Source organism: Pelophylax lessonae, assembly GCF_965119305.1.
Source record: "Pelophylax lessonae genome assembly, chromosome: 5".
NCBI classification, from domain to species: Eukaryota; Metazoa; Chordata; class Amphibia; order Anura; family Ranidae; genus Pelophylax; species Pelophylax lessonae.
Window position 1 is genome coordinate 225,220,265 of NC_138772.1, and position 12,073 is coordinate 225,232,337.

The 12,073-nt window shown below is 43.3% G+C and overlaps 1 protein-coding gene across 1 annotated transcript in view; it reads right to left on the minus strand.

Moving 5' to 3' along the window:
* The window catches only part of LOC309556017 (uncharacterized protein C7orf57 homolog), a 78,739-nt gene that overhangs the window by 8,233 nt on the left and 58,433 nt on the right, over positions 1-12,073 (minus strand). Inside the window, exon 5 of the mRNA XM_082258284.1 lies at positions 10,747-10,909. Within this exon, the coding sequence (XP_082114410.1) occupies positions 10,747-10,909 (163 nt within the window). The remainder of the gene's footprint in view (positions 1-10,746; positions 10,910-12,073) is intronic.

Genomic DNA, 12,073 nt, shown 5'->3' on the forward strand with positions numbered 1-12,073 from the left:
AAAACAGAAGACCCTTGGAGGTCCCCCATGTCACTAGTAAAAACAGAAGACCCTTGAGGTCCTCCATGTCACTAGTAAAAACAGAAGACCATTGAGGTCCTCCATGTCACTAGTAAAAACAGATTGGGACAGAGTCCTAGTCTACTTGTACACTCTATATCTGTGCTGGTAGTTTGAGATCTCTGACCTATACAGTAAGTGCCTACAGCTGAGCACTTCTGGGTTCAGTCATAGCAGAATATCAGGAGTGAACACTATCATTATCATAGGGTTTAATTTTGCCCTTTCATTGCATTTAGACCAGCAAACAACCAGAGTGATAATACATAAAATGTCTCAGAGCCCCTCCTTCCCCACACTGTCTGCAGCCCCCACCTGGAGATTACAGTGATCTCCTTGGGGTGCTGCTGTTGTAAACACAGGACTGTAATTATTAGCCTACAGGCACTAATTACTTCTTGCATGTACATTAATTTACAGTAGGGGTCAGGAAGGGCTTAATGACTTGAAGGCAACAAATTGGTAGATTATATTGGAATTCATTTAATTAGCGCTGAGCAGAGAAGGGTTAGAAGCTCTGTGGTTTTGATGGTCATGTGCACATTGGAGAGTCCTTTGACAATCGGACAGAAAGTAAGAAAATCTAGAACTATGCAGATGTCACAGAGTCAATAGGAATAGGAGAAATCTCTGAAGGGGATACATATTTTGTTGAAAGCTTATAAAGGCGATACTTTCTCTCACCTGGTGTCTCAGGGACATGAAATTATGGAAAGCTCAGGCAGCAATCACGACAGGGTCTAGTCTAGTATATTATATAAGAACTTTATTTAGAATAAAAGATAAACTTTAGCAAATGGTATTTTTTCCAAGACATTATTATGGTTATTCTAGATGACATTAACCAATTATTTAATTCAAAAAGGATCTATTAACCACTTCAGCTCCGGAAGATTTACCTCCTTTAGCCTTTTAGAATCAGGCCAATTTTTGCGATATGGCACTGCATTACTTTAACTGACAATTGCGTGGTTGTGCACTACTGTACCCAAATAAAAAGCATGTCCTTTTTTCTCCACAAATAGAGCTTTATTTTGGTGGTATTTGATCACCTCTGCGTTTTTTTACTTTTTGCGCTATAAACAAAAAACGGCCAAAAAAAAAAATAAAAAATATACACATATACATACACACATGTGTGTGTGTGTGTGTGTGTGTGTGTGTGTGTGTGTGTGTGTGTGTGTGTGTGTATATATATATATATATATATATATATATATATATATATATATATATATATATATATATATATATATATATATATATATATATATATATATATATATATATATATATATATATATATATATATATATATATATACACACATATATATATATACACACACACACACAGTATTTTTCAATACTCCAATAAGCGCATATTGATTGGTTTGCGCAAAAGTTATAGTGCCTACAAACTATGGGATACAGTTACATTTAATAAAAATGGAGTTTATTTTCTTACTAGTAATGGCGGCGGCAATCAGCGGGACTGCGATATAAAAAAAAAAAAAAAAAAAAAAAAAAAAAAAAAAAAATCGGAAATTAGCACTTTTTGGGGAATCAGTGACACAAATACAGCGATCAGTGCTAAAAATATGCACTGTCACTGTACTAATGACACTGACTGGGAAGGGGGTTAGACATCAGGGGTGATCAAAGGGTTAACTGTGTGCCTAGTGTTTTAGTGTAGTAGGGGGAAGGTACTTTTACTTGTGGAAGCCATGAATCGGGGGTTCCTGCTTTACACTGGCAGCGTACACTCGTGCCCGCTACCCAGAAGTGCAGGATCACGTATATATATACACATACATACACACACAATCCTGCGCAACTGTAAAATTGCTATAGGATGGTCTGCAAGTGGCTAAAGAGCAATTTTGGCGAGACTTCTCTTGTGGGTCACAGAGGTGCACTTACTTTTGCTCTCTTGTAAGTTAGAGTCAGCTAATAGCGGGCTATTGCCTGTCATCAGCTGATATGGCAGAGCAGCTTCAGGATCTACAAGGAGTGGACAGTATTCCCGGGTTCCACCCAGATGCCTGATCAGAAGCTAGCTCAGCCCATCGCTGCAAACTAGGGCCAGCTGCTCCCTCCCTCTGCAGCCTGGCTTCAGTAAGCACTGGAGAAGCAGGGCAAAGAGTGATGAATGACACTCACTCTCTCGGCACTATGCATACCAAGAACGAAGCAATCAGTGATCATGTGGTCGCTCAGTTATCAGCATTAGAGCCAACGTGGGATAGCTGCAGCATCACACAGATGTTGCAGCATGGAGGTAAGTATGCATGTTTGTTTTTATCAAATCCCACACTGCTTTAAAAAAGAAAGAAAGGGGAAAAGGGTTGTACAGAGGAACTGTTGCAAAAAAAAAAAAAAAATAATAATATCCACAATATGCAGAGAACAACCTGGGCCTGAAATAATAATGTAAAGGATATAAAAAAAAAAAAAAAAAAAGGGCGATTCATTTTGAAAGAAAAGAAGAAGAAAAAAAAATAGATACTAGTGGAAGATTATAAGGAGAATCTTGAATTTAAAGTACTTAGAATTAACTCAAGTCAACACTGCATATCCATATTAGAGACTGTCAGCCAAGCTGTCCACCCACACTATTTAGTGTGTAAAATACGGTTCGTTAAACCCTGACACTGATGATTTTGTAGAACAAGCCTGAGCTGATTAACTGACAGGAAAAATAAGCCCTTTGTTTAATATTTGTACCTAGAATTATGCGGTAAAGATGTCAATGGTACACTGTGTAGCATGCAAATATCACCAGTATAAGAAGAAGTTAGAATTGGCTGATAGCTCTGTACCACATTATCAGACATGTTCTGTTTTATAAGAATTAACTTTATATAATCCATTTTAAGTTTGCATATTAGTTTTCACAAAAACATCCAATATTTAACCGTTACATCAATTCTTCTGAGTGTAATAGAAATAATAACCGCGCTAATGGAAAAAATATAAAAAGCTGCAACTTCAAGTGTGACCACACCCCAGTGAAACAAATTATAACTCAAGTCGCGCTAAAGCAATGAAAATGGAACAACTTAAAGTCCATATAAAGTCCATAAATTCGTACAATCCTTGATTCTCAAATTAGGCTCCTCATGGATGTATGCTTACCAGAGAGGTAAAATTTGAAAGCAGGTTCTCTATAACAGAATCTTTATCCACTTGATGGAAAACTGGAACCAGTAACCCTCCAGAACGGTTCTTGTGGCCTGAAAGCTGCGGACGTGCAGAGGATCAGATCCGGCTAGGTGTGATTATTAGAGCCCGAGGGAGACTGGGAGGACCAGGGCATGTGAAGGACATCGGCGGGGACAGGTGACAACACACGCAGCAGACGCCTCCAACACTGAGCGTGATCATCTTGGGGTTATTTCCTGGAGGAATCTGGGTCGGAACTTGGGGTCATCTCCTGGAGGAATCTGGGTCAGAACTTGTCTCTAACTAGAAGAATTAGATACCACTGTTCCTATTTGGAGTCTGATCTACCCGCAGGCGTATTTATTACCTTTGTTCGGTAAGAGGCGACCTCTTCTGGTGAAGGATAGCACTGTTGGGTGTTATAAGTGATTGCCTTGATATACTTTGGTAAGGAGTACCTTAAGGTGCCTGTCTATATGGGATTTACGGTTCTTCATTAATCTTTTTTTTTTGCACGCCTATTTTATACACATTTTTAATTTTTTAAGCAGTTTAATTGGTGGTGGTCACACCATTTCTATTATTTTTGAGCACCTTTTCTGTGTCAACCACCGAAAATCACATTGGTGTCCACAGTCACAATTTATCGTTTGTTGTTGGGTTTTATGCTATTGCGGTTTTTAATTTTTTCATGACCCAACGACCAATTCTCCATCACGAGTCTACTGGTTACAATTCTTCTGAGTGCCTCCATTAAATTTGAACTCCAAGCAAACTGCTAGATGCATGTATGAATTACATAAATGGGAGCGGTTTACCTTCCAAAAAAAGTTTACATTGCTGTTTATTCCTTCTTGAGATTTACAGCTGTTTGGCATCTTCTGCAGCCTGTGGATTGTGAAAGACCCGTGTAAAGGTGGATACAACCTATTTCCACATGGCTGTCAAGTGTGGGTGGGATCCTCATATATATATATATATATATATATATATATATATATATATATATATATATATATATATATATTTTACACACACACACACACACACACACACACACACACACACGTTGCAGGGCGTCATAAATTATTAATTTCAAACCATATACAGTCACATGCACAAATGAAAGGCCTAGACCTATCTCCCAATTCTCCTGGTCACTTCACCATTAACCCCTTCCTGCATGGAGTACTCACGCATACAGGCTTATTGTGACGGTACTCACCACCACTGGGAGTGAAAGACAGATACTTAATGGACGCTGAGAATATGGTGTGGTTGCGTCAAAATCGGTTGCGTTTACACTTATAATAATGTGTATTGTACTTCAATGTCAGAGACAGACAAATCTGTCACTGGCGGTCACTTCCTATTGTCTGTGTATTGAGGTGTGATGTGTGTTCTGTTAAGCCTCTCTGTCCAATTGTTAATGGACTCACATATTGTCTGTCCAGATGGCTAGATAATTAGTTCAGATTATATTTCTGTATACAATTTCATCTGCATATGATAATGTAATCAGACAACTCCTGACCAGATGGGGGTAATCTGATCAGGAGGGGAAATGTCCATGCTGTATATAAACTGTGTGTCTCAATAAAGGAGAAGGTTCCAGCACAAGCTAAGTTGTTGGCTAGCTTTGTATGGGGGGGGCGGCTGGAATATTTGATATATATGTTCAAGACTGAAGGAACCCGTATACTGACGGAAGTACACAAGCATAGTGAGGGTCGCGGATCCGTTACATTGGTGGCAATGGTGGGATGCTTCCTGCAGTCTGGGACATCCAAACCTCCACCGGGATCCAAGGTCCGGATAGCAGAAGAGGGTGCTTTTGGGGAGACGCAAAAGGAATGGAAAGCTGAGTTAAGCAGGCTGGTCCAGGTGGAGATGCAGTTGGACGAGAGCTACAGAGCCCTCCGCTGGTATTTAACCCAAATGTGCCCATGGACAGCGGACGACAGCCCAACGGAAGGCTTTTGCTACGGTGGCCCCGGGCTGTTATTAGAGAGGCTGTCCAAGGACCCCGACATTGGAAGGGATTTGGAGTGGCAGTTAGAGGACATTGAGGACTACAGAGAAGAGATCCTGAACATCTCAGAAGTGTTCTGGGCACTGGAAGATTTGGAATTTCTAGCCAATCAGGAATGGGAGCTGGAGATCGCCTACAGACGACTAATAGACTCTGCTCAGCGATGGGCCTGGGCTCCCCTTGCCTGGAAATATCCAGAAGTACCAGCTGACAGTCCAGAAATCCTGACTGAAGAATCGACAATGTGGCACTGTACTACTGTGCTTTGCTCACCTGCACCCACGGTTTTGGATGCAGAGGTCTTATGGTGGATGCAGCAAGTGCTGACTCAGCTTGACGAACCTGTTTCTGCACAGGATGAGCTTGGATGGAGGAATGCATCTGTTCAGCCGCTGGATAAAAGGTATGGGAAAAGAGGAAGCCATCTTCATTCCCCAACCACGGATGGATGATCTGATAAATCACCCGCCAAAGTGTCAGCATTGGGCCTGAGTGCCACCAGCCTGTGCTCTGGACTTTTAGCATTTCCAGAGGCTGGGGATTTAATAGACTTTTTTGCTGAGGAGGAACATCCAAGTGAGCCTACAGCAGAAGAGCGGCATCCAGGCATAGTGCTGCTGACCACTGCCTGCAACAATTGGTGACCCAGGAAGATGTGTGCAAGGCCACTGACTTTTTAGTTTACTTTCCTGCAGAACAGCTGGCATCAGGGCCCAACATCACTGAGCGCTGTCCAACACCAACAGCAGCTTCAGCCTTCCTGAGAGAAAAGAGGCAGCTGGCCTTTCTCCTACACTACTGACATGGACATGGGATTTCCTGCCAGCAGCATCTGTGGAGTTACAATAAACTTCTCCAGCTCAACAGAGGGCCCAAGACCTCTGCCCCACACCTGTGGCAGTTCCAGAGGCCCAGGGTGAGAAGGTGTTGATCATTCCCCAACAGCAGCTACACAGTTCGAAGAAGGTGGTCATACTTCCTCCCCCAGCGAGAGATCCACAGTCTTCCTCCCCAACATTTAGCCGGAGCGGATTATGTGGAGTCCCCAGCAGAAGTGCTGGCAACAGGGCAGAGTGTTACCAACCTCTGCCCAGCATCCGCAACAGCTACAGAGTTCCAGGAAGCTGGGAAAAAAAAAAAAAAATTCGGCCCCTTGCCCCAGCGACAAGCTGATAAGTGAAGCAGTTCCGGAGGCCCAGGGTGAGAAGGTTGTGGTCCTCCCTCCCCAACAGTCAGTCAGAGCGGAGGAAACTGTCTTCCCTCAGCAGCCAGGATCTGTACATCTGGGAGACAGTACCAGAGAAAGGTTATCCCAACTGCCAGATGAGGGCAAGGAAGATGGAGCAGCTGACTCCCCTTCCCAGCAGCAGACGGTGCCCCAGAATGAGGACACCAACCCAGCAGAAGAGCTGGCAACAGAGCAGAGTGCAGCTGGCCTCTGCCCTCAACGTACAAAAGATGGAGTTCTTGTGGTAGTGGATGGGACTGTGGTCTTCACCTCTATATCCCAGGGATGCTGGGCAGTCAGCCCAGGTCCCCAACATATTGGTATTTATGTTCAAGACTGAAGGAAGCCGTATACTGATTGAAGTCCACAAGCACAGTGTGGGTCGTGGTTCTGTTACACTTATGTTTGACAGAAGCTCCAGAAATGCAGCTGACCCATGAAGCCACCTGAGGCTTGCTGCATAACGGGGTTCTCTCTCACTTTCAGGCAGGGGACTTTCCTCCGCCACCATCCACTCCAGACCCAGCCAGGAATGTACCAGTAAAAGGATATTACTTATCTTTCTCTGCCCAAAGTACTGACTGAACTTAAAAAGAAGTTCCGCCTTCCCCTAACAAAAATTAAGTCAGCAGCTACACATACTGTAGTACTGGAGTCCAGCGGTGTTGGCACCCGAATCCAATTTTGGTATCGGCTCGCCACCATTCTGGGAAAGGGAGCGCGCTTCACATTCCTATTGGGTCAGTGGCGGGGGGGGGCAAGGAGGAGGGGGCCGAACTTCCGTAGCACTGCACCGCGGAGAGGGGGAGGGGAACCTGTCAAAAACGGGTACCCGTTCCCCCCTCCCCCCTGAAAGGTGCCAAATGTGGCATCGGGGGGGGGGGGGGGGGGGGGGGGGTGAAGCAAAATAGCGTAAGTTCCAATTTTGGGTAAAACTCCGCTTTAAAGTGGTTGTTAAGGCAGAAGGTTTGTTATCTTTATGCATGAAGATAATAAAAAAAAAAACACACACACACACACACACACACACACACACACACACACACACACACACACACACACACACACACACACACACACACACACACACACACACACACACACACACACACACACACACACACACACACACACACACACACACACACACACACACACACACACACACACACACACACACACACACACACACACACACACACACACACACACACACACACACACACACACACACACACACACACACACACACACACACACACACCTTTTATAATCACGCCCCTCTGTTTAGTATTTCATGTTTGCAAGGGCCCTTACTGCACAGAGGTAAGAAAGTATGTATTGCAAAGAATATAGTGCTCAAGAGTGTACCATGGAGAGGGCAGGAGTCAGAAGCGTGTGTGTAATTCGCAGAAAGCCGGGAGTGCATAATGCAGTGTCCAGGAATCAGGAGTGCGTAAGGTACAAACAACAGGTCAGTAATGTGTAAATTACAGACAGTAGGGATCAGGAGTGTGTAACACCCGAGTGCAAGAGGTCTAGAGTGCATAAGAATGTAGAATGTGGGGGGGGGTGGTCAGAAACACACAGGCCAGTGTACAACTCCCAATACAAATCACTTACCCGCCCACTTCCTCACAATCGCCAAGTACAGATTCCCACCCCCCATATCTCTCCTAGCATAAATCTCCCACAACCCCCGTATTTCTGCCCAATACACATCCGTATTCCCCCCCCCCCCTTCAAATTACCCACAGTGCAATGCCCCCAATTGCCCCCTTAGTACAGCCTACCCCCCCCCCCATATCAAGATCTACCCTACCTCCCCAGTATAGAGATCCATGCCATGCACATCAGAATTGTGGAAGGAGCTTCGCTGTACTTCCACAGTATCTGCAGTCTGAAAGGCAGAAGCAAGCAACTGTAATGCAGCGACACCCATGGCTGCAGTATAATAACTCTTACAGTGTGTGACTAGACAGAAAAGAACAAAACAATACTCTGATGAGCGCCTCCCCCCCACAGTTAGAAAGCACAATTTAGGAACACACTTAACCCCTTCCCTGCCTGTGTCATTTATACAGTAATAATGCGTATTATTTAGCACTAATCACTGTATTGGTGTCACTGGTCCCCAAAAAGCGTCACTTAATGTCAGATTTGTGCGCTGCAATGTTGCAGTCCCGAGATTGGGGGGGGGGGGGGGAAACACCATGCTGATCGCCGCCATTACTAATAAAAACAAAAAAATAAAAGCCCAAAAATCTATCCCATAGTTTGTAAATGCTATAACTTTTGTGCAAACCAATATACACTTTTTAAGATTTTTTTTTTTTTACCAAAAATATGTAGCCGAATACATATTGGCCTAAATTGATAATTCGATTTTTTAAATTTTTTTTATTGGGAATGTTTTAAAGCAGAAAGCAAAAAATATATTTTTTTCAAAAGTGTCGCTATTTTTTTGTTTATAGCGCAAAATCTAAAAACCGCAGAGGTGATCAAATACCACCAAAAGAAAGCTCCATTTGTGGGGAAAAACAAAAAAAGGACAACAATTGTACATGGGTACAGCATCAGCACGACTGCGCAACTGTCTGTTAAAGTAACGCAGTGCCGTATCGCAAAAAAAAAATAAAAAAAAAAATGGCCTGGTCATTAAGGGGGGTAAAACCTTCAGGGGCTGAAGTGGTTAATGAATTGCATTTATTTTCACATTATACAACTGCCTAGAACTCCCCTTTGGGAGGCTTGTTCTCTTTTCTCTCTGGGAATGTGAAAATTCTTCAGGTATTTTATGCTGAAAAATATATTTCACTGCAAGTGTGTGTTGTTTCTGGTTTTCAGTCTTTTGTCATCTACCATCAATACTAGTGCTAGGAATCTGTTGAATCACTAGCAGAAATCACACATTATATATATATATATATATATATATTTATTATAAAATATAAATATTTATTAATAAATATAGTATATAAATAATACAATTTATAATATTTGATATTTTTCTGATACTAAGGTGATACAGTGTAATCCTCTTAGATTACACTGTATCACCACCTTTTTTTGAGTGTGTGTGTTTTGTGCAACATTTGAATTTCCTGAATTGCTGCTGCAGGGAACGGAACCAGGAAGTCAGAGCGACGAACGAGTGGCGGGGATCTCGGCAGCGATCACAGCAATGGGAGATCATCGCTGGATCGCCAGGAGAAGGTAAGGAACCCAGCTGCAGGCTCTGCACATCTACCCCGAGCGTGACTCGGGGATACCGATAGTAGCATGAAAAAACCACCCCGAGTCATGCTCGGGGTTACCGCTAAGGGAGTTAATGGCACTCTCAGTCTTCGTTCGTAGGGTTCAATATGGAGTTGGCCCACCCTTTGCAGCTATAACAGCTTCAACTCTTCTGGGAAGGCTGTCAACAAGGTTTAGGAGTGTGACTATGGAAACGTTTGCCCATTCTTCTAGAAGTACATTTGTGAGGTCAGGCACTGACATTGGAAAGAAGGCCTGGTTCACAGTCTGCATTCTAGTTCATCCCAATGGTGTTGTCAAGTTGAGGTCAGGACTCTGTGCAGGCCAGTCAAGTTTCTCCACCCCAAACTCGCTCATCCATGTCTTTATGGACCTTGCTTTGTGCACTGGTCCAAATCATTGGGTGGGTATGGTGTGGGGTTGGGCTTGGCCCCTTAGTTCTAGTGAAGGGAACACTTAAGGCGTCAGCATACCAAGACATTTTGAAAATTTTTATGCACCCAACTTTGTGGGAACAGTTTGGGTCTGGCCCCCTACCTGTTCAAACATGACTGCGCACCAGTGCACAGGTCAAGGTCCATAAAAGACATGGATGAACGAGTTTGGGGGTGGAGGAACTTGACTGGCCTACAGAGTCCTGACCTCAACTTGATAGAACACCTTTGGGGTGAATTGGAGCGGAGACTGCGAGCCAGGCCTTCTCCTCCACGTCAGTGTCTGACCTCACAAATGCTCTTCTGGAAGAAAACATTCCCAAAGACACACTCCTAAACCTTGTGGACTTCTTTTCCAAGAAGAGTTACAGCTGTTATAGCTGCAAAGGGTGGGCCAAATCAATATTGAGTCTTGATAGTATTGTTTCAATTTCTTTACAAAAAGTTGTACCAAAGCAGTGAAAGTGCAAACTTGCAAATAAGTGTTTGAAATCTGATGTATATTAAACTTAACAGATAGCCATTTTACTTTAAAAGTAGTATTAGGCCTTTAATTTTAAAATGAAGCACCTTTTTGTTAGGATTCTCTTTTTCGGTTTCCTCAGATTCACGTTGCCAAATGGTTTTCTGATCAAAATCAAATGGGCCTTTTCTTGCCTCATATGTCTGCTCACTTTCTTCCTTGTCAAATTCTTCATGGATCATGTAGTCTGGCACATTTCTCAGGGGCGCACTGTCATGGCAAGATGCAATAAAAATACCAACATATGGATTATTGCTATACGTTTAAAAAAGAATATTCAAGCAATCACAAATTAAATCTTAATGTATTCAACTTTTTGGGCAAAAGAACATGAATTATACTTTTTTTTTTAGGGTAAAGCCTCCATCAGATTTATATTGCAGTTTTTTCCACATTAGAGAGAGCCCCCCCTTCCTGTTCTAGCGATGTCAGTGGAGCAAAAACAACCTTAGCAGATTGATCAGAACTGGATGAACTGTCTGGAGGATCCTTCAAGGTTACCACTCTGTTCTACATGGAACAAAATTATAAAAACGCAACACTTTTTTTTTATGCCCCATTTTTCATGAGCTGAACTTAAAGATCCAAGACTTTTTCTATGTATACAAAAGAGCTATTTCTCTCAAATATTGTTCACAAATCTGGCTAAATCTGTGTTAGTGAGCACTTCTCCTTTGCCGAGATAATCCATCCACCTTACAGGTGTGGCATATCAAGATGCTGATAGGACAGCATGATTATTGCACAGGTGTGCCTTAGGCTGGCCACAATAAAGGCCACTCTAAAATGTGCAGTTTTACTGTATTAGGGGAGGGGAGTCTGAAAACCAGTCAGTATCTGGTGTGACCACCATTTGCCTCAGGCAGTGCAACACATCTCCTTCGCATAGAGTTGATCAGGCTGTTGATTGTGGTCTGTGGAATGTTGGTCTACACCTCTTCAATGGCTGTGTGAAGTTGCTGCATATTGGCAGGACCTGGAACACGCAGTTGTATACGCCATTACGGTGCATCCCAAACATGCTCAATGGGCGACATGTTCGGTGACTGGTCATGCAAGACCTGGGATGTTTTCGGCTTCCAGGAATTGTGTACAGATCCTTGCAACATGGGGCTGTGCATTGCCATGCTGCAACATGAGGCGATGGTCGTGGATGAATGGCACAACAATGGGCCTTAGGATCTCGTCACGCTATCTCTGTGCATTCAAAATGCCATCAATAAAATGCACCTGTGTTCGTTGTCCATACCATACGTCTGCCCATACCATAACCCTACAGCCACCATGGGCCACACGCCATCATACACGCTGTCTGCCATCTGCCCTGTACAGTGAAAACCGGGATTCATCCATGAAGAGAACACCTCTCCAAAG